Source organism: Melospiza georgiana, chromosome 4, assembly GCF_028018845.1.
Source record: "Melospiza georgiana isolate bMelGeo1 chromosome 4, bMelGeo1.pri, whole genome shotgun sequence".
Lineage (NCBI taxonomy): Eukaryota > Metazoa > Chordata > Aves > Passeriformes > Passerellidae > Melospiza > Melospiza georgiana.
In genome coordinates, this window is record NC_080433.1 from 12,308,815 (window position 1) to 12,332,015 (window position 23,201).

Consider the following 23,201-nt stretch of genomic DNA (forward strand, 5'->3'; position numbering starts at 1 on the left):
GTAGGTGCTGCCCCAACTGTCCTCCGGATATAGTGCAACCACTACTAGACCAATCTGAAATTTAAGGGATATTCTTGTGGCTGGTTTATATTTTTATTTTCCTTCTGATAAGTAGGGTACACTCAAAAATCTTTCTCTTCCTTATGTTTATATGATTGGATCCTTTCAGATACTCTTTCTCCCCTGTAGCAGTTGTTCTGTGAAGGTCCTGAGCCCTTTGACTCTTCCTTACAAGCCAGATTCTTGCTCCTAATGCTGTTGCACTGGCCTGTCCTGGCCATCTCTGTGCTTTTCTATTTCCCTGCATGTTTATTTGTCAAACTGAACAATGAAAAATTATTTGTGAATTTGGGATGCACTCACTGAATATTTTTGATTTTTAAAACAATGAGGATTAGATTTTGTTGGTTTTTTTCCCTTAGCCCTTTGTCTTTTCCCAGGAGCAGGAAAAAATTAAAGCCTAGAGTAACCTATAGATGCTTAGCTCTAGTACTTTTTTTAAAAATGAGCTATGCTGTTTTACTGGCATGTAGAAATACTAATAGAAGTACTTGCTAAACAAATGCACTGGTTTTATTATGAAACAATGAGAAAATGCTGTTAAAATATATGTTGTGTTGCACACTATTATTTTGGCCTCTTTACATCACTCTAAAAGGGAAGGGGAATTAAAGGTTGAAGTGGGAGATATGTATCCTACTGCTCTGTAAATGAAAAGAAAAATTACATCTGTAGGTCTTAGAATTAAGTAGGGATCTGATGTTATAACACAAATGCAAAAAACCCACCATGTTTCTAGTGAAAAATCCTGTGGAATTAACATGGCAGCTTGGCATACAGCTATTACAAAGCATTTATATGGAATAATTTTAATGGCCACCAGGACATTTGGCCTGCAGCACAGAGGAATTATAATAGCCTCAAACAGTAGGCTTTGATGTGAAATATTATAATAGCCTCATATAAGGTAAGCTTGATGTGAATACTGAAGAGCAATACAAAGCATCTGAAAGACTGAAATGCAAAACTAACAATTTCATTGGAAATGTTTAACATGTATTTCACTTCTCGTTCAGAAAGCAAATATTTCAGGTAGGAATTCTGGGTTTTCACTAAATTTCCATTTGAGTAGAAACTGGGAAAAAAATCTCTGAATGTATTGCCTAGGCTCTTCTGTGAATCTAGTCCTTTGTTTTTATTGCACATATCTGGAAAAAAAGGTTACAGAACTAATGTTGGTTCCAACCAAAAAATAGCAAATAACTTACCCTGAAACTATGGACATTTTATTATTTACCAAATACACTGAAAACAATGTTTGGGCATGTCTTTGGAAAAAAAACAGAGTTTAATTTTTTGGTTCAACAACTAAATCAAATAATCAATTATTTGCACAAACCAACCAATTTGAACATCCCCTTAAATCCTAAAACAGGAGCTAGTTATTGACAGCAAGGAGTTTGGATGAACTTCTCACAGGTGTGTGTTTTATTCCCAGGGAATATTGATTTCTGTTATTTAGTTTTTATTTTTGAAAATATGAAAAATTGTTTCCAGCTTGAAACTAAGTCTGCAGGAACAACCTTTTATTAAAGTGCAAATTTCATTTAAGTACACATTTTTCTTAATCACATATTACTTAATTTTCTGAAATATGTTTTTAGGAGGCAATGTCAAAAGTACAATTAAATGGTGCAGGACTGAGTCCTAATTGATGGTGACAATAATGAAAATGAATTATTTGCCAAAGGCTTTTTTTTTCTTTTTTTTTTTCCCCCCTTGCTTTTACCTCTCATTATTCTGCTTGGAAACAGACTGTCCTAAAATGATTTGAGTGTCCTGCTGTTAGTATTCAGACAAGCATTTGTCAGAATGCCTTAATGTACACTAATATTTTCAGTAGGCTTTTAATAGAGCACCTTTCTCTCCAGTTCCTTTTAGTCCTAATCTTTAATGTAGGGTCTTGCATCTCTTTTCATTCTTGCTTCTCTTTTTATTACCTTTCCAAATGTATTCAGAAATCCCCTAATTTGTATCCAGCAATGACTTCTGTATTGAAGCATTAAAATGTACATTTAAAAACATTGAAGCTAGTGTTGGAAACTGATAAAATACTATTAAAGTTCCTAGTTTAAATAGGTGTGATTTAAAAAATACAAAATTTTAAAAGAGCTGTTTTTATAAAAAGGAAGAAATGTTTTTGAGAATTCCATCTTTTTTCTTCTCCTTTTAGGAATTAAAAGTCCAGAAGAATTAAGAACAAAACAAAAAGTAATGTCCAAAGCTGGGGGAGGGAGTGCAGTGAATTTTCATCAGCGTGATGATTTTTATTTGAGACTTTCAAGATGATAAAAAAAAAAATCAATCTTCAATTTTTTTTGGAAGCAACATCTAATATTTAGCACCTACACTGTTCTAAATAAACTTAATGGTTGTCAGAATCAAAAGAAGAGTGATCTCCACAATGACTCACTCACATTCTAGCTGGGAGTTGTAGCTGGCTCCTTCCTGCTTGGGTTCACCCTCTGCAGAGGGCAATCAGTGAATTCATGACAACTCCTGGCTTTGTTATGGCAGCAGAAGCACAGCCAGCAGTGGTCTCATGGCTGCAGCAAAGGGGAGAAGCTTTGAATAGCTGGCTTCTGCCTTGAAAATTAAATGGTAGCCTGTCAGAATTCAGGACAGCCAGAGGGATGTCCTGGAGTGCCAGGACTTCTGCCCAGGGGGCTCAGAGAGCCCAAGACACCTGTGGTTTTGATTATGACCCATGGAGCAAATCACCACCTTTATATGAGGATCTGCAAGCCACAGAAGTGCAAGTAGAATAATAATTAGTTTGTCATGGGGTGAAAAAATAGATTTTTGGGGTTTTTAGAATGGGGGTTCGGGGGTCAAGATGGAGGAATCTGGGCATGTCCAGCCTTTCTCCTTCTTCTTGGCCTCCATGTTCTGGGTGATGCTGGCACTTTTGGATTGGTTTAGAGAAGAGACAGATGTCTAACATAGGTGATAGGTACTGGAAAGTAACTGTAAATATTGTACATGTGGTTTTTAGTATAAAAAGACAACACTGCCTCAGGGGCAGGCAGAGTGCCTCTGTCTGTCCTGCTGAACAGACCTCAGCAGGTCAGGAGAAAGGATTTTATAGATAAGGAACAACAAACCACCCTGAGACTGAGAAATTAAGAGTTCTGACTCCCTCTTTGAGCACCAGGCTGGGAAAGGAGACTTTCTAAACTATCTCAGGGTCACTCTGACCAGCAAAAGCCCTGAGAGTAGCCAGGACTGCATGGCAAATAGCTGTGTGTTACAAATGTGAGGATAAGACTGCATGGTTGTCATACAATATATGTTGCAGGTTCTGGGAGTCTTGTATGTGTTGACTTTAATGGTAAACAAGTCATTTAGGAGCAGGGCTAAATGGATGACCTTACAATACCTGTTGCTTTTCTCTTAGCCAGCTGTTCTTAATACTTCTCCCTTTCATTTATTTTTTTATAAAGGCCTGGCATGGGAGGTTTGATCTCTTGCCAGGTAGCCCAGTGGGAATGGTGAGTTCAGTTATGCAAGAAGAATGGATTTGGTCCCTACCTCTGTGAGCAGGCTCTGAGGAATCCACACTGCAGAAATAAAAGCATTAGCCTGCAGCCACGCTGCTGTGCCATGCTCCCACTCATCTCCCAGAGCAGCAAGGGCAGCCCCACTCAGCTCTCTCAGGGCTGAGGGTGCTCTGGCAGCATGGAAAGGAGCCAGAGAGTGAAAGAATGTGCATGGAAAGCTGTCCTCATCTCCAAAGCTGTGCTCCTCTCCATAGACTTTCTACTCTTTGTGGTCTACTTCAGAAATGTGGTTTTTTTAAGTCAACAAAGACTATTTCTGTGAGCATGCAAAATTGTGTGGATCCAATGTGAAGACTGGCACTTTGAAGTTCACAGCTAAGACAGAGAGAACTTTGCCATCCAGCTTTTCCTTACCAATCAGTTCAAGGTGTGTCAGAGACACTGGCTCAGTGCAGTCATACAAAGAGGTACCATCCTTACCTGTGCCAGGAATACAAGGGTCAATTTATACTCATGTGTGCACTGAAGAAGTTGAATTTTTATTGTTTATTGGGGGGTGGTTCCCAGCCTTGTCTGAGTGCTTCAGCCTGAGCCCTGTGGGAAACACTGACACGTTGTGCCCTGCAGAACTGACAGTCTGAAGGGCAGTGCAGGCACAGGGCACCAGAAGGGCTCTGCCACTCATAAGGAATAGGTAATGTGATGCTGGTGAGTGATGTTTAAAGACTCCAGGGCTGAGCGGTAGGCTTGGATGGTAGTGGAGAAAGTGTAGAAGCAGAAGGAGTTGAGGAGAAGGAGAAACAAGAGTGGTTGAGAAGGGGTACAGGTATGGTACTTCTATCAACTTCAGGCTCTAGTTTGTTCCATTCCACTGCATTTTACACCAAAGCCCCACTTGTAGGGGGAGAAAGGAAAGGCTTCTAGGAAAGCCACATGTTTGTGAGGAAGTGTGTGGAAAAAGTGTCTCCAGATATCTGAGTCAGAAGAAAGCTTGAGCAAAAGGAAAAGGGGCTGCACTTGGCCCTTGTTTTATCCCCTGCAGTAATTCCTCAGAGCTAATGCAGGTATTCATGTTATAGTTAGAGCCTCTCTATGCCATGGGGAAATAAAGACACTTTGCCTTTTGCTTTTCACTCCCAAATGACAAATCACTGTTTAGTTTTGTCTCGTTTCAGCATCTTGTGAGCATGCACTGGTTGTTGGTGTGCACTCAGACGAGGTGCTAATTGTCACCAGACACAGAGAGGCACAGAGTTCCTTCCTGCCTGTTCTTCTAAAGAAATGCTACAAGCAAAGCTTTAGAGTCAGACCTGAAGCAAAATCTGAGCTCCAAACAGTTCTAAAGGTTAGGTGAGTTCGACCCTACATCCAACTGCAATAGCAAAACATCCCTCAGATCTGAAAACCCCCAAAACAAGAGGGATGTCTGGAGCAAGAGCTGATTTGTGTTCTGACCTTGAGCAAAAGTGACTCAGACAGTTCTGGCTGAATGTTTGACAAATGCTGTTCAACAGACTACAAGAATTTCCAGCACCTTCAAAACACAACGACAGCAGCGTTCTGTAATCTCCTCACCTTTGCTTTTTACATTTTGCCTTCAGGTTCTGAGTTTTATGTTATTAAATTTTGATGTAAAATATAATAATGATAAATATTAAGCAGCAACATTTTCTATCCGAAAAATATTAAAGATGGAAAAATATTATTGTTTCCCTTCTTCTAGCAAGAAAAGTGAGACACTAATTACCTGCCCAAGGTAACTTTGCTCAGCAAAAGATAACAAAAGAAAGAGCAAGTTAATTTAATGTTTTGAAGGTTGAGTGTTTTGGTTTGCCCTTTATTTTTTTATTACTTCAGAAAAAGCATTTTCTGTTGGGAAAATGCAGCTTCAGAAATGTGAAAATGACTTCAAATACAATGTGAATCTAAAAGGGTTGGCTGCTGCTCATGAATTTGTGTCTGTGACATAACAATAGATGGGTGATCAGTTTGTGTATAGATAATTGCAATGGGTCTAGCCTGCAGGAAAAAAATGCTTTTATGCAAGAGTTCTGGACAGGGTGAAAACATTTGAACATTGTAGTGGTGGAAAAGCTATCAGACAGAAGAAGACTCTAGACAGTAGTGCTCCTTTTGTTGGAGGAGGAAGATACTGTGTGTGACTTTTTGTTGGCTGGAATTGCCAATGCAAGGCAGTGCAGTGTGAGCTTGGTGGTCACAGGTGCCGGTCAGATCCCTCAGAGTGGTCCTTGGTGAGCTAAAGGGGTCCTGTCCTCAGGACCACCAAAGACAGCCAGTGAAAGGTTATGAAATGTATCCAGCAAACATTTCTCTGGAGAGAGAAGAAACTGTGTGCAGTATTCCACAGGCTGGGAATGAGCCAAGCCATGCAGCTGGATGGAGACTGGTGCCTTTGCACTTGAACTGAACTCTGTGTCAAGCAGCTGCTCTCCTGATTTGCCTCCAGACTCCTTCTGTGCTGTTGTCCACACCTGCTCGTGCCTGGTTAGACAGATGTTGTCTGCACAGGGAAGAAGTTTGGTATGTGACAACATCACCCAGGAATCCACAACCATTTACAGCCCCTCACCCACCACCAGGGGCTTTATCCAGTCCAGTGCTGCCATGCTATTGCTGCTCACCCAGGACTTGCTGTCCCTCTGAGATCCAGTCTTCCTTTTCTCTCTCTCTCTGTTAGCTAGCTCTCTTTTTGTCCTTCAATGATGGATTTTGCAAACCTGCTGGCTCCTCTTCCTCAGGCTGGCAGGAGGGCATGGGAAGGGACTGTGTCAGCCTGCCATCACCTCTTGCTTTCTCTTGAACTTTGTAAATGGTTTGAAGTGGATTTCACCAAGCAGCAAGAAGCATTTGGCGGGCTTTCTGTCAGCAGTACAGAAATAAAAATGGATAAGAATAGATTGGATTGTTGCTCCTTACATCCGCTTCCCCATTTTATTTTTGACAGGTCCTGACACCCACACACACACACGTTCCTTGCTCAGACTCAGAAAGATCTGATTTTTTATCTGCTTTGAGTTTTTGGCAGCATTTTCCGTTCCTCATAGAGAGTTTCAATAGCTCCTATCCTGGTCCTTAGTGCTCAGACCTTTTGCCCTTATGCTCTCCACACTTATGGGTCTCACCAGGCCCATCATTAAAACATCACAAAGGGAAGGACTGTACCTCCTGCAGGCTCTGAAACACAGGAGCTGCTGCTGGCCACTCCTTTGCAACTCCTCTGGGTCCAACATCACTGCCCCCCTTCACTCTGCACTTCCCACTGCAAACAATCTGCAACAGGTAATTTATGTAATGAATTTACCCTTTTCCCTGAGCTAATATGCATGAGTGGGTGCTGATGTCTTCAAGTGCATTCCCTGTTTGAAGAGGCTTGCCTAATTTTTCTCCCCTGTGCACTGCTTTTAATGCTACATATCAATCACGAGTGTTCCCTGGTGCATCCAAAATCTGGTGTTTGCTATTCAAATGGCGTGAAGTTGCAACTGTTTACATAAGTTTGGAGAAGTTGTTTCTGATCCTGAAGTGGAAAAGCATTCAAACACCTCTGTGATGTGCAGCACGTAGCCCTTTAAAGTGTGGGTTTGATACAATTCATTTTTCATGAGCGTTTGTGCTGGGAGACGTCGGCTGCTGGAATGTGTGCACAAAGGGAGGCGTGAAGGCAACACGGTGACAAACTAGTGCCACGTTCTTAAAAATTCTGTGTTTGTTAAATCAGCTTTTACATTGCCCAACTCTAAACATGAGCAGTGGAGTGTGAGGCAGAGATGCCCCCTTTTGCTTGCCATACTCTATACCAGATTACATGGAAGCAAAGCAAAAAATGTTCAGCTTTCCTGAGAGGGGAAGAGGAGGGACAAGCACTGATCTCCTCTCTGTGGTGACAGTGACAGGACCCGAGGGAATGGCCTGAGGCTGTGCCAGGGCAGGTTGAGGTCAGTATCAGTGTGAAAAACGCCAATCACTTGTTTTTAAAATTTTAAGAGTTTAATAGTAATAAAATGGTTACAAAAATAGTAATACAACCAGAGTAATAATTTGGACAATTTGAATTAGGACAATATGAGGCAATAGAGACAAAGAGTTAAGGACGTCCGAAAAAGGACCCCCATTAACAAAGGATTAACCCTTAAAAACAACAGCCTGTTGCATATTCATACACCTCATACATGATGCATAAATTCCATTCAAACACAGGATTGTGTCTGGTCAGTGTCAATTTCTTCCTCTGAATCCTGACAGTGCCTTCGAGGTGGGAAGAAGTTCGTTTCTTCTGATAAGAGAGCAATTCATTCTTTTTCTCTGACAGATTTAGGTGTCCTGTGGCTGCTATCTCGCTGCGAGTCCTTACTTTAAAAAAAAAAAAGTATCCTACATAGCTTCTTCTAACATTTTTATAACCTAAAACTATATTTAACACGCTACTTAAGAGAATTAATACAGCGTTACTTTCTAACACAACACATATAATATTCATTTTAATATTTGCGAAAAGCCAATCATAAAACACGCATTTTTTCACATCAGGAAAATGTTTTTCCCCCCAGAGGGTGGCTGGGCACTGGAACAGCTCCCCAGGGCAGTGGGCACAGCACAGCCTGACAGGGCTCACGGAACATTCGGACATTGCTCTGGGGCACAGGGTGTGACTGGGGGGATGTCCCGGGCAGGGCCGGGAGCTGCACTGGGTGACCGTGAGGTCTCTCTGGCCAGGGCCGTCCCGCCCTTCCCTCACTCCCCCCGGCCGGGGCCGTCCCGCCCTTCCCTCACTCCCCCCGGCCGGGGCCGTCCCGCCCTTCCCTCACTCCCCGCGGCCGGGGCCATCCCGCCCTTCCCTCACGTTCCCCGCCCGGGGCGGCCCTGAGGAGCCTCGGTTCTCCCGGAAGTGACGCCACGGGCGGGCGGAAGCGGCGCGGGGCGCGGGGGCGCGGCCGCGGGCGGCAGGTGAGGAGCGCGCGCGGGGGCGGGGCCGGGCCCGGGCCCCCTCAGAGTCCCGGGGGAGCCCCGGGACCCGGGCGGGATCGGGATCGGGAGCAGCTCCGGGGACAGCTCCGGAGAGGGGCCGGTTCCCGGTGGGTGCCCTCCGGCTGTGCCGGGGCTGCGGCCTGTCACGTCTGGGGGCCGCAGGCGCTGCCCGGCGGGAGACCCGGTGGCTCTCGGGCAGAAGAGTTTGGCAGCGCTGGGAGGGAGGGACAGCAGGGCTGGAAATGGTTCTTGGCAATGCTCTTGAGAACCTGAAAATGGTTCTGCAGACAATGCTCTTCCTAGCGCATCCACTTTTCGTGAGTGCCTTAGGAAGAGCGTTGCGTGCAGGTCGAGGGAGGTGATGCTGCCCCTCTGCCCAGCGTTGGTGCTGTGTCCGGGTCTGGGCTCCTCCGGGAGTGTGACAGACACATGGAGGAGCTCCAGCAGAGAGCGACAAAGCTGGGTAGGGGACTGGAGCATCTCTCCTATGAGGGCAGGCTGAGGCAGCTGTATCTGTTCAGCCTAGAAAAAGATTTTCCTGACAGGTTGTGGAGCCTCCCTTGTTGGATATTCAAGGAGCATTTGGGTGCAGTCCTGTGCCAGGTGCTCTAGGATGGCTGCTGGAGCAAGGAGTTGGGCCAGATGACCCACGGAGGTTCCTTCCAGCCTGAGCCATTCTGTGATTGTTACGTGGTGCTTCGGTGGTGAGCCATGGCATGGGGTGGGAGATGTGCCAGGCAGGCACGGAGCATGGAATTCTCAAGTTGGCAGTGGCATACAGGACTCCTGAGCTCCACGCAGTGTTTCAGGGAATGGTGAGGGCCATGCCTCTTTTCAGTGTTGGTCAAGTACCCTGCAGGGACTGATGGGACATGCTGCATCCTGAAGGGAAGAACAACAAAAAAGAAGGAGGATTCTGTATTGTTTTTTATGTGATTTTTCCTCAGAAAGTCGACTGATGGCTTGTGATGGGGTTTGGGTCTTTTGTACCATTCCAAGTAGTTGTACTATTTGCAGTACTTTGTACTATTCCCAGGCCAGTAGTTGTGCTGGTTGTAGCGATTTGTCAAATAAAATCACATTGTCAGTGTTTGCAAGTGAACCCAAATTGCTGATGCATTTATTGGAATCATCTTTTTCTATGTTCAAAGTAAAGAATGAGTTGGCCAGCAATAAGGAGACCACAGGACTGCTAGGCCTAGCTGTGTACATGAAGAAAGGATGCTGATGGATTTAGGGAATATTGTGAATTCACATCCAGTGGTGATGGTCATTGATAGTATTTATTTTAGTAATCAACAGGAAATCCTGTGATACGTTTCCCCCCTCCTTTTTATTTTGTTTATTTGGGGGTTTTGTGTTTTATTTGGGTTTTTTTTTTCCTTTTCTTTTTTGCTTATTAAATGAGATTCAGATATTGAATGGTTGAATAACACCTGGATTTTCCAAAAACCTCTTTCCAAAGAGGAGGCTTGTTATCCCTGTGCAGAGCAGGCTCATTCTTGACTCTGTGCAAGTCACAGTGCAGCTTCCAGCAGGCAGTGTGGGGTGCTGCTGGCTTTCAGTGGCTGAGGCAAATGTCAGCTGGCACTTTGCTTGGAATGGCCTCTCACCCATCCTGGAGTGGAAGTGAGAGGTGCCCCCATTCCTTGGCAGCTCCCTGCAGTGCAGAGCTTTGCTGGAGCACTGAAAGGAAGCAGAGCAAAGAGTGAGAGTGCTGCTCTTGCCAGAGGCAGGGCCTGGAAGCAAAGTGGCTTTGGCATGTCCTTGTAGAGACCTTTCTTCATTCTGGGAACCAGAGGTGCTCCAGTCAACTTGCCTTGCTTATTTTAGGAAGGTTGCTGATAAATTCTGCTGATCTTTCATGATGTTTGTCTTGTCTGAGTAGTAAAGCTGGGAATGTAGAGGCTGCCTGATATCTTTCTGTATTGCTGGGATGCTTTGGATAGGGGGAAACAGCCACAGCTCCAGAGCCTGAGGCAGGAGGGTGCCTGAGGAATGCCTGGAGCAGCACAGGCTGCTATTCTTAGCATCTGTCCTTCTTCTATCACTCCAGATATTGAAACTGAATTTTAAATCTTCATTCCTTCAGATGCAAAGTGCTGCTCTCTCAGCTCAGGGGTTCTTGGGCCAGAAAACTGAAAGCAGATAATCCCTGGGAGCTCCTCTGCAATCTGGCTTCTGGGAATACCAGGTGGCTGTGGTCACATCAGGCTCAGTTTGGGGAGTGAAAGGGAAGGGTAGAAATTGAGGGCTGGGGAAAAATAGTATTGAGGTAATCCTGAAAGCAAGGCAGATTTCTTTTTCATAACATTTTTTTTAGATTAAAGGTAATGTACAGAGGAAGAAGAGGATTATGCCTGAAATTGTTATGTTTCCCATGGCTGTGGTGTAAGAGATTGAGGGGAATCATTTTTATCAGTCAGAAAAGCAATTTCTGTAGCTAATCAGCTCTGCTTAGACTCCCTCACAGGATAACCTTTCCCAGAAAATCCTTCATCCAGGTGTCATGTTTTTGACCCAGCTTTTCATCAGCTCCTGTCACTCAGGCCACTCTGTAGGGATATTCCTTCCAGCAAATGTGAATGCACTTGAAGACTTTCCCTCTTTAGTGAGTCCTCCTGTCATCTCTTAGAAATGCAAGCATTGCCTTTGCTTTTGAATGCATAAAACAGGCAGGAACTGATCTAGTCCCTGGTTTGAATTAGTTGTTTCCTTACGTGAACGTCTGAGGCTTTGTTGGAATGCTGCAGGTGGAGCCTGGAGGCTGAAAAACTCCAGAACTTTGGAACAGAGGGTGCTGAATGTGGAGGTGAGAGCCAGGACACTGCCAGCTATGGTTTGTGGCAGTGGTTGGATCTGCAGCTGAGGTCTCTCTGCAGGAGGATGGAGCTCATTTTGCATCAGAAAACTAGAGGGCAAAACTAGGATTTTTTTTTTCTTTCTTCTTTTTTTATTTTGGGCACAGTGTGTTTCTGGAAGTGAGTATTGCTGTGGTCTGATGGTGAGGATGAGAAGCTCCTGACACTCTGCAGGAAGCTCTACAGCAGCATTCTGGCTAGCCTGGTTCTGGAATTCCATTGTTTAAGAGAAGTTATTGCAGAGAAATGCCTCTCCAGAGGACCTTGCATAGCCAGTGCCTTCTGTGTACTTCAGGCACACAAAACCAAAGTGCCCCCATTTGGGAAATCAAAGGAGGAGCTGTGTCTGCACATTTGGGATGGGATTCTCAACTTTAGTTGTGATGTTTGCAGAGTAGGTGTAGCTAAGCTGTTTGTTTAGGCTGCCTTTGTAATAAATAGTGATAGGCAATTAGCAGAGTGTTTGTGGTCAGCTGTATGTGCTGCCCTGGAATCAGATCAATTGTTCATTCCAGCATCTGTTTGTCTCCATGACTGATGGGAGCCAAAGGTGGCAGTTGCAGAGGGGATTATCTGATTAACTTATCAACATCTGTCTGCCAAAATGAGCTTTATGTATCCAGCTGGAGGAAATGAATTTCAGGCTGTGCTGGAGGACAGGGCTTTCTCAGCAAGGTGATGCAGGGAGGGAGGCTGCCTCTTCAGGAAAGATTGTCCTGAAGACAGTAGTGGCTTAGAGGGGGTCTTAGCTTATGGAGCAGGCAGGATTGAAGTGCACCTCTAAATTCTTTTAAGTCTCTACTTTACAGATTCTCTTAAAAAAGAAAAATAATGTAATAGCATTCTCTCTCTGGAGATTCAATGTAATTTGTTGTATCTAATCCATCTTTAGATGTCAGATATTTTGCCAAGGAGTTGCCACATGCTGCTGTAAAGCTGGGCTCTGAGATCTCAAATTTTGGTTCTTTCTCTTTAGCCTAAGTGGAATATGCCAGTAGTGACAAACCAACAAATCTGAGTGGCTCTGAGTAGTTTTTTGGGTAAGGAGGTTTCACCTATAGTAGCTGCCTCAGCTCTTTCTTTCAAAGCAAAGTGTCAGAGCCAAAGGTGTTTTGAACAGGCTCTGGCTTCTTGAGAAGGAGGTGCCTTAAATGCTGGGCTCCTGCTTCCAGAAGCAGAGTTTTGACAGGCCAGTGCTTTTCTCCAGGTGGTCCTGCTGACTGTCAGGTGTCTCAGTGCTCTGCTGTGTTGGTGTTCACAGGAGTTCTTGGATGAGGTGAGAAGATCTGACCCTATGTTTCAGAAGGCTTGATTTATTATTATATATATTACATTAAAACTATACTAAAAGAATAGAAGAAAGGATTTCATCAGAAAGCTAGCTAAGAATAGAAGGGGAAAGAATGATAACAAAGGCTTGTGGCTCGGACAGAGAGTCCAGCTGACTGTGACTGGCCATTAATTAGAAACAACCACATGAGCCAATCTCAGATGCACCTGTTGCATTCCACAGCAGCAGATAATCAATGTTTACATTTTGTTCCTGAGGCCTCTCAGCTTCTCAGGAGGAAAAATCCTAAGGAAAGGATTTTTCATAAAAGATGTCTGTGACCCTCTACTGTTTCTGCAGGGCCATGGTGAGATGTGAGTTTGGCTCCTTTTGAAAAGGCTTTGGCTGTTCAGGTCATCCTGTATCAATGAGCAGCTGTGGGAGCAGGAGATGCCCTGTAGGATCCATTTTCTACGCTGAGTTTTTGTTGCTGGCGTTGCTCTGAGGTAATGCTGTGCTGTAAGGATAGGCTCAAAGGTTGAGGTTGAGCAAGTATCCTCCAAAGCTGGAGAGGAGGAGCAGAAATGGCTTTTACAGCTGTGACTAAAGCAACTTTGTGGTGTAGATTGGGCTGTGGTGTGCTCCTGCTGCTGAGAGAGAGGGAGAATGATGCCTTCTCAAGTTTTCACTTTCCTGCACCCATTGCCAGTTTCTGTGTCTGGGGAACTCCAGCTCCTCTGTTTAATTCACTCCTTGCTAGTGGGCAGGGTGGGACAGCTGGAATGGACAGAATTCCAGAAATAGCACTGGGAGACAAAATCACAGCCAATGCCAAGCACTCCAAAGATGGAGAAACCCCTTTCTTGTGTAAAATAGCTACTAGAGGTCTTAACACCAAAGCAGTGACATCTACAAAGGAGTTTGAGGGTGCTACTATGAGAGAGTAACATGAGCACCCTGGTGGAGTACAGCCTGCTACAGGCCCTAATTAGGGGCTCATTAATGCTTTCTTTCATCACTGCCTTGCAGCCCTCAGATGTGATTAGACCTATTTATAGGGGCAGAGTTCCTTAATATACAGCACACTGTGCTTCTTGCCAATCAAATCAGTAGCATCTGCATCTTTGATTGCTGCTTAATAACATTGTAGAAGATGGTTAATTAAAAAAATATAAATAGGCCTTTCATCCTCTTAGCTTACAAAAGTGCTTCTCTCCTGCCCCCACCTTGCTTCCCCAAAAAAGGGTGAAGTTGGATTAGCACAGGGGCTGTGGTGAGCCTCTCGTGTCACTGCTGGAAATGCATCCTGCTCTCCTATCCAGGGCAGTTACCTCTTGTGTGCTCTGCTGGGGGACTGAATTCCATCTCCTCCCATGAATGTCAGCACAGGGCACAATGATTGTATGCTGCATAATAATGGATTTGTATGTGGGCTCCTGTGCTGCCTTGGAGCAATTTCTAGCTTTTGTTTCAGTGTTTACATCTGTGTGCACACACTGCCTTCTCCTGCCCTGAGCAGCATTTCATATGCAATGGCATATTTTGCTTTTCAAGTCTCTTTTTTAAATGTTCTCTGTTTGGTAAACTCACAGGAGTTACTTTATATGTAGAGGGCAAGGTGTCATAATTAACTTTTTATATTATTCTTATTTTTTCCTTAGAGGATTTTATTCTGATATTTTGTTGGGATAGCCTCTAGGCAAGCCTCCAGAACAATCCAGGTATGACTTGAATATGCTACTGGATATGACCATGGGGAAATGTTTGTCCAGGTAAACATGGTAGAAAGTATTATGTATATTATGTAGAAAGTATTACATGTAAGAAATTACTCTCAGGGAGGAATTTGGGATGATTCCCTTGGTTAACCAAGTTATGGATATGACTTTGCACTTTCTGGTAAGCCTTGCCCAGAGCCTGTCTGCTCCCTCTATTGAGTGTGTTTGATCTTTAACTGCAGTTCATTTGTGGTTTGTTCTGTCCCCACTTTGGATCCATACTGGTGGTAGTGGAATAGTGAGGGATATGCAGAGGTGTTTTATTGCATATTGCTGATCCCTCTGTCCTAACAAGGATCTTTTATGAGGATCCTACAAAAGAGAGACATAGGGTTAGAGATAGCCTGTCACTTCTTTTTGGGGATGTTACTGCCTGTGGGAATTAAAGCCTCTGGTTCTTGCTGCCTTTCCAGTGCAGTGACAGAAGCAGCAGCACAGTAATTGCTAAAGCAGCCATTGTAGCTTTGAAGTATACACACTGATTTTTTTCAAAGTATTTAATCCCTCTTCTCCCCTGAGCCTGCTCTTTTTAGCTTCTTGAAGCATGTTAAGGAAGCAGATACTGTTGATGGCTTGCCTTATTCTCCCTTTATTTTCACAGCAAAGTACTCAGCTGGTAAGTGCTTGTATACAACTTTACATTCTCTGTGTTAAGGGCAGCCATGCTATTTTGTTAATACTGCCTTTATTTATGTTCCTTTGAAAAACTAAAATATTTTAAGGTTGTGGGGTTGATTTATTTTTAGATAATTATCCCAGTAGTCAATCCTCCATAGAGCAGTATTTTCTAAAGAACTTAGGGAAGTGTTGCTTCTTTTAAAAACTCTGTTTGCTCTGTGACAAGTTCTTTAGGGCTTGCCTTAACATGAGAATGTAATTACTCTTATGGAGAGAGGTGAGGAAAGCAGGTGGAGTGTTTCTCTACCTATCCAGAGCAGTGAATGATATATTTTCTTTTCCAGGGGCAGAGCTGCACATGTCCCTCCAGGCATTAGACTTGGCTGTGGGGAGTGAGGAGCAAGCCCAGTTGTTGGTTCCAGCTGCCTGGGAACCCTGGAGTGCTCAGCCTGGTTTAGGTGTTCTGCAGAGGCCAGACAGTCTGGTGCAGGCTGATTGTGTTTCCCACTCCTGCTGTTTCCCTCAGCTTTTGCCAGTGTGAGTGTTGAACTGAGAGGGGAGAGCAGCTTTGAGTGCAGAGGAGGAACAGCCACCAGCCCTGAGGAGCTTTGGAGCAGCCTGCCTGAGGTGAGAGGCACAGGCAGCTGAAGGCAGAAGTGCAAATCTAAGCAGCCAGGAGCCTTAGTCAGAACTTCCAAATCAGAACATAGCACTTGGAAGCAGGTGCTGCAGTGAGAAAACAACCTTTTTTACTTTAATAAGGTAAATGAGGTTATTATATAACACCAGAGCATATTTGTCTTGATCATGAAAGTTGACATAGAAAAAATAATTCAATAAAAGCTGGATGGAGCCCCCAGATGCTACAGCTCATTTCCAGAGCCTCTTTGATCACAAAAAAAAAAAAAAAGAGAGAAGGAAAAAAAAAAAAGAAAAGCTCTGTGTTGCTGTTTCTTCTGCTTTGTGTGACCCATTGGTGGTCACACCACTAATGATTAAATCTCTTGGATGCTGAGTATGTGACTCATGCTTTCTGTGTCCATTTCTCACTGTAGCTCATGTCAGCTGTCATAATTCCAGCATTGCTGTACTTCCTGCAGGAACACACCCTCTGTAAGATTCTGGAACCAGTTTGTTGCTTTGCTGGAAGTCCCTTCTGTATGTAAGATATAAACAGTTTATTTCCATCTTTGCTGTTCATGTTACATGAAGTCTTGACACCCATTGGATAGAGTTGAAGAGTTGACATATTTTTAACACCCAGCACTCACTTTTTTATTTTTATGTACTAATTCTGATAGTGGAGCATGGCTAGAAAATGTGCTGCTTCCTTTCAGTGCACTGGAGTTTGAGATAAAGGAAGAGCCAGTCTTACTGAGTGATGTTCAGTCTTTGCTTTCCTTCCTGACTTCTGCTGGTAATATTTTGAATTTCCCTTTTAAAATATTCCTTATTCCTGCAGTTTCTGTTTCTGTTAAGTGAAGCAATTCTCCTTTTATTCTAACCACGTGGAGGCCCTTACTCAAATTGTTTGTAAAACTGGCTTATTTCTCAATTCATTTGGTCCTAGGAGGTAACAAATAGCAGCTGTAGCATGGGATTGTGCCCAAGTCCAGTCATTTATGTTGCTGTTTTCCCTCCTTGCTATAGCTCTCCAGCTTGTTCTCTTGCACAGAAAGAGTTGTCTCTTGTATTTATCTCTGTAATTTCCAGAGTCTGCCATATTTCTCCACTGTTTGTTTTAGGAAAGGTGAGAATCTGAAGCTCCTTTGAGAGTCTTCATGGAGAACCTGTGAAGGTGATGTTTGCCAACAGACAAACTGGCAGTGTGAGCAGGAGCACGCAGGGATTTTCCTGCTTTGCCCAGTACTGGGGGCTCCTCTCCTTGCAAGGGAGCACTGGGACCTGAAGGAGAGTCTGTAGGGAAAGAAATGTTTTGGGAATAGCTGGAGGAGCACTGCTCCCAAGTCAGCAGCTGAACTGAGCTTGGTTTTAGGAAGGACACCAGGAGAATTAGGATTGGTGAGAGTCTGAGACATCATATTGGGGCTGTATAATCTTATCTGGCCTCAAGAGGTGAAAGTCTTGGCTTTCTTAGGATTACCTTTACACAGGAATGGTTTTGATAATGAAAAAAGTTTCAGAAGTTTCCTTCTTGCCCCTGCTTCTCCCTGTGTTTCATGACTGGGCAATTACAGCTGTTTATCTGGCTGTGGTGGTAAATTGGGTCATTGAGCTGATTTGAGTTAAAAATAGGCATCCCAAACATCAGGAGCACTGATGCAACAGCAGAGTTTTGACCAGTGGCAGGGAGGATTATAAACTCCTTTTGCTGCTGGGGCCAGAGTAACTCAAAACCACGTCCTTGCTGTGTTATCTGGCCCCTTTATTCCATGGTGACACTCAAATAGTAGCTTTGAAAGGAAAAATATTGAAGCTTGATTGTGGTCAGCAGATCAAAAACTGCTGTCTCACAATTAGCTGTACTCATCTCAGATTAACTTGTATGCTTTACAGCTCTAAATAATAATTTCCTGTCTGCAGAGCAGCCCCAGTCAAGAAGACTAATCAGTGTGCAAACATTGCTGCTAAAGAGTGCAGATACAGAGTCTTGCTGCCAGTGATGCATGAAATGAAACAGAGTAGGTCTAGGCTTCCTAGACTGGCAGCAGAGCCAGCTTTGTAATGGCTGGGCTTGATCTTGCAAATTTGTTAACTGTGGAAAGGCTTCTACATACTCTTAAATCTCATATGATTCATTATTAAACAGCCCCACAAAAAAAACCCAAAACAACTCAGCAAACCCCACATCCCAAAAGAATACCCTTAAATAACAGTCGCATCACATTTACAGAAAGCTTTTCCTACCCTACTGTGGTGTCATCTTAAAGGAAAAATTTGGAGAGGGTGGTGTTTGTTAAATATACAGAAATGGCTGCAGGCAGGTCTAATCTGTTATCTCTTTGTTTTGTGAAGCAAGATAGGGAATTGAAGGAATGTGTGAAGACCCCTCTAATTTTCACATATTAAACTGTTTTTTTTGTGTTGTGACTGTCTCTCTTCAGGCTCCTGATTTTTTTTCTCCAGTATGGGCTGTGTTTCTGTGTCATTCTCAGCCTGCCCTGCTGTGGAGCCAGGAATGCAGGTTGCACACAGCACTGCTCTCTGAACTGGCTCCTGCAGACTGGCAAGTACCACACAGGGAATGTGGTGCATCCTGAGATGTCCCTGTCTGTTTTTGACACCTTGGATTTTCATCCTCCTTTGTTTTGCTTCTCCTCACTTTAATGAATATTTTCTTATACAGATATACAGAGCTCTGTGTGGTGAAACCCTGTAATGAGCACCTGTAAAACCTGATTTTTACAGCCTGAATGAGAAGAGACACAGAGAAAACAAGTTTGGAGGGAGTTGTGCAGACCTAGCAGTAGAGTTTGGGTTAGCAAAATGTATAGATGCTTTGTTCATTCTTTAGAATGTCCTAATAGAAATGTATTTATGAGTTTGAAATTTCTAATGTGCTCAGAGACATGGATTTTTTTCTCTTTATGTTCTTCCAAGTCCCAGGAACTTTTTTGTTATTTTTGTGAGTAAAGACATGGGAGCCCAACTTTTTGGGAATTGCTGAGGGAGAGGTGAGCAAAGCTCAGGATGGAAACATGGGTGGTGGGTGACCTTCTCCTGGCTGAGCTGTAGAGCAGTGGTACTGGCCCAGCTGCTTCCAAAAGTGTTCTTACAGCTCTGGAGTGTGGCACACAGCTGAAACATTTTGGTGACTGGTAATGCTAGAGATGTGAAAGGATTCTAAAACAAGGAGGCTTCTTTTAAGATAGTTCCTAAGGAAAAATCCAGTCCAGAAGCAGCAAAGGGCTCCTGGGAGTGTCAGAATGGAAGAACTCTGATTAACCTACTTGGAGCAAGGGTGTGTGCCCATGCATGCCTTGTAATTTCATGGCTTCTGTTCTTGGAAGGGCCTGATGGTGTGTTTGTTGGAGCAGAAGGGTAAGATGAAATACTGCCTTTTGCTAATAGGGTTGGGTGACCTGAAATATATCCATGTAGAATATGAGGAAAGGGAGGAGGAGACAGGGTGATTTGTGATGAGTCTTATTGCTGCTCTGAACCAACTTTGCTTCTAACTCTGGTCTTTGTTTTCAGCACAATACTGAGCAGAGATTTGTTTACTTTAGCATGCTAAAATAAAATTATGGTTTCCAAGAACATTCAGGTAAGCAAGAGAGTCTCAGCTCACTGTAGCTGCCTTGAATGTATTAAAAATCCAATATGTCAGCCTTACCACTTGTGCCTTTCTCCTCAGCTTACCAATTCTGTTGCAAATGCTTTCCTAAAATAATTAGTGGAGCAGAAAGTAGAAGTCCCTGAATAACTGCTGTGATAAAATGACAGTGTGTTTAATGTGTGATGACCTATTTGTTCTTTCCCTTAGGCACAATGGCCACAGTAGCCCAGAAGCACTTTTTGGAAGGGCAGCCATACTCAGTGCCCCTGATCCAGCCAGACCTGCGCAGGGAGGAGGCTGTGCAGCAGGTGGCAGATGCACTGCAGTATCTGCAGAAGGTGTCAGCTGATATTTTCAACAGGTAAAGTGCTCTCCTGGGGGGTTGGGTGCTCTGCATTCAGCATTACACAACACAGGGCTGGAATCAGGGTGCAGCAGTGAAGGGAAAGGGCATTGGCTTGGTAAGCAATTGGGTTGGAAGTTCAGAAAAGAGATGGAAAAGGACCAGATGCACTTCAATGTGAGTTTATTAGATTTGAGTCTGTCAAAGTTAAGCATAATGAAATGGCTGCAGTTTGCCAGAGATTGTTGGTTATTAATTTTTACTCATTTTTATTAATGACTAAAAAATTGCATTACTGCTTCTTCTGCATTTATCCCTTATTCCTTCTTGCTCATGCTTTGAAGGGGAGGCATTGTAATTTGGAGTATCTTGAAGATGTGTCTTTTTGAATCATTGTACTTGAAGCAGTGAAGTAGAAAATGTCTCTTTGTTCTGATCTCTGCAGTGTACAAACTGTTTTCTTTGGGCTTCTGGTGTTTCACACTTCCCTTTTGTGTCTTGGAAGGGCTGAGTGCCCTGAGTAAGACAGCCACAGTATCACAATCCATCTCTTCAAGGATTTGGGCCAGACTTGGCTCCTCTTGCATATGATCATCTTTAGGATTGGATCTTTAAGGCTGTCTGTATGGCAGATCAGAGAGATTCTTGTGTTTGCTTGCACATGATGGTAGATAATGTGGTGCTTTTTTCTGTCCAGTGCCATCTTTGGCATCTCAGTGCTCTGAGATAGTGTGGACTGTCATTTTGAAGGAAACAGATCAGCATTTACCTTAGTAGTCTAATCAGTAATCAGATAGTCTAATCAGTAAAAGCACATGCTTTGGTTTCAGCAGGTCCCATGACTGTCTAGTTTAATTTCTTATGGTGTGAGCAGGATCATGATGTTCTGTCTGTCTTTGAGTTTTGGAAGGTTTTTTAAGGGTAGATTGGAGTTCTGTAGTTTCTGATAATGATCTTTTGAAGGGTAGCCTCTGGAGAAAGAGCAGTCTCTAAGGCTGAGTTCAGGTTATTGGGGTTAAGGTTTTCCACTGGAATGGTCCTTGTTTGGGCAAGGGCTGTGTGTGGGTTGGATTAGGTTGAACATAAGGTCTGCTTCATTTGTGCTCCCTAAAGTAGGTGAACACTTCATGATCTAAGGCTGGGAGAAGGCTTTCTAGAGCTGCCATAAACATGTGGAAAACCCTTCTCAGACGTGGGCCTGGTTGGCAGTGCTGTCCCTCTCTGTGGGGTAAATGAAGCTCTTGATAATGCAGGAGTTGCTCTTTCTGTGTCTCTATTTTCCCTGTTTCTCCTCTCCACTCTGCTGTCTAACACAGTACCCTGTAATTTCCCTGGGGAGATAAGCCTGCTGCTTTGTATGCAAGGCACTCCTGAGAACTGAGCAGTGACTGTGATGCTGTTCCCTCACTCCTTGGTGCACTCATGACTTTTAATTACCAATTTTCTCCAACAACAGAGGAGGCTTCATTGGCTTCTTTGTTTACTTTGCCTTTCCAGTGAGGTCTTGGCTCTCTGATATAATTAAGAGCGATTTAGTAATTATGCAGGCATCTGATTAGAAGCTCCATGACCTTGCTCCTTCCATGTCAGTCAAGGGGCAAAGCTTTCAAGGTGAGAACTTTGCTACTTAGTGACCTTTTATCTTCCCTTTCCTGAGACAAGGCAGCTCTGTGTTCCATTTCCAGGAAGGAGCTGTCTTACCTGGAGGAGCTGGCTGTTTGATGTGCAGAACAGCAGCTTGCAGTGCTGATGGAGAGGAGACTTGTTCACTGTGGGGGACTTGGCTGAGTGTGTCCAACTCCTCACTGCAGTACTGCAGAGATGCAGATGTTCTGAGCTTGTTTTGTGGGAACAGGTGGATTGGTACAGTGCTTTTGAGAGTGGCAAGCCAATCTGTACTTTGTGGAAGGTGGAGTGAAAGTGTCTATGTCTCCTACTCTGTATGAAAAAAGGAATATTTCCACACCCAGATCTTTGTTTCCATTTTAGCTAATCAAAGTTTCTGCTCATAATTGTTGCTGACATGATAATTGAGTATGAAATCTTCAAATGAACATGTTGAAATGACACAAGGAAGATACCTTTCCATTTAGGGAATTAGAGGAACATACAGGGAACTTTCCTCCACTTCCCCCCTTTTTTGGCAACTTGGGAAATAACCCATGTGACAAGTCTCTGCCAACTCTTCTTCCCATCATTCTCAAAGAAGTTTACTTGCTATTAACTCTGGCAAGGTACCTGGTGAATGAATGCAGAGTTCAGTAGTTCATAGACAGTCAAGGGATGTGTGGGTGCAAAACCTCAGGTAAGCTATGGCTGAGACCTAGAGCATCCCCAGCCTTGGAGAACAGTCCTGGATTGAATCAGGAATCATTTAGAGCAGGATACATCAGCCCAGCATCCCTCTCCATCATACCCCTAACTCTCAGCAGCAGAGACCCACCTGCCTTTTTTCACGTGGGCAGCATCAAAGCTTTGGTTGCTGTGCAATGGAGATTGATGTCTTAGGGCAGTGCTGTCCAGCAGTGCCTTCCTCTGAGGAAGTCCTGTCCTCTTGGGGCTGATATCAGTGCTGTGACAAGACCAAGAGGCTGCATGTCCTTCCCAACTTTATGCTTTGAAGTAATGGAAGTTTGAAGCTTGTGTGTGCTAACTGAATCCAAGCCATGAATCTGTTGTGGAAGCTGCAGTAAAAACCAGATTCACTGCATGTAGTTACTTAGATATTAATATTGCTTAAAACATAAATATTCTAACATAGCCAATCTGACATAATATCTGTTTGAATGTAACTCCTGGGTTTTTAGGAAGGGTTTTTGATACAGGTCACAGGAGCTGGGATGACCAGTTTAAACTGTAAATTAACAGTAGTCTTTCATCTATTTTCTATCTATTTCTATCTTTCTCATCTATTTAATGAGTTTTTCTCATTAGTATTTTCTGGGTGGGAGATTGTGTTGGAATTATGTGCTTTGGAGTATTTTACAGGAATGTTCTTGGGATAAGTGCTTAAAATAAGTGATGAGTTTAGATTTCCTGATATTCCCTCCTAGTTATGTAGGCTTGTCCTTCAGCATTTCTCAGTTTCTGAGGAGTTTGGGTTGGCAGGAGATGTTAATAATCTCTAATATTGTCTATTTGCTATTTGAGTAACAGATGTGTGGAAAGTTGATTTTGCAGGTTATCTCATGAAGTGTTACAGTAGTAGAAAGAAATCAAATGCTTGGGATTGGAAGGATGTTATCAAGGTCCAGGATTTGCCTGTAATCCAGCCCCAAGTTGTCCTGTATACAAAATATCCCATCCTTATACTTTTTTTTTTTTTTTTTTTTTTTTTAGTTAAAATTTCTGGTTGTTATTCTTTAAAATCTTTATTCAGTGTCTTTTGCTTGTCTGGAATAATACTTTGCTAAACCACTGTATCCTGTTTCCTCCCCAGCTGGATTCCAACTAATTTCATATTACATATTTGAAAAGGGCTTTAATATTAAGCAAAAGTTTAAATGAGAGCTGCATTCTGAAAACCATAGCTGGAAAACAGAAGC

At 43.5% G+C, this 23,201-nt stretch overlaps 1 protein-coding gene across 5 annotated transcripts in view; it reads left to right on the forward strand.

The window, feature by feature from the left end:
- The window catches only part of WASHC1 (WASH complex subunit 1), a 56,923-nt gene that overhangs the window by 10,659 nt on the left and 23,063 nt on the right, over positions 1 to 23,201 (forward strand). For 2 of the 5 annotated variants that reach the window (XM_058023429.1, XM_058023433.1), the window contains exon 2: positions 19,521 to 19,674. In XM_058023429.1, the coding sequence (XP_057879412.1) occupies positions 19,521 to 19,674 (154 nt within the window). Of the gene's footprint in view, positions 1 to 8,488; positions 8,526 to 13,048; positions 13,184 to 15,195; positions 15,701 to 19,520; positions 19,675 to 23,201 lie in introns of those variants that run through there. The other 3 variants (XM_058023430.1, XM_058023432.1, XM_058023431.1) reach the window with 3 other exon arrangements.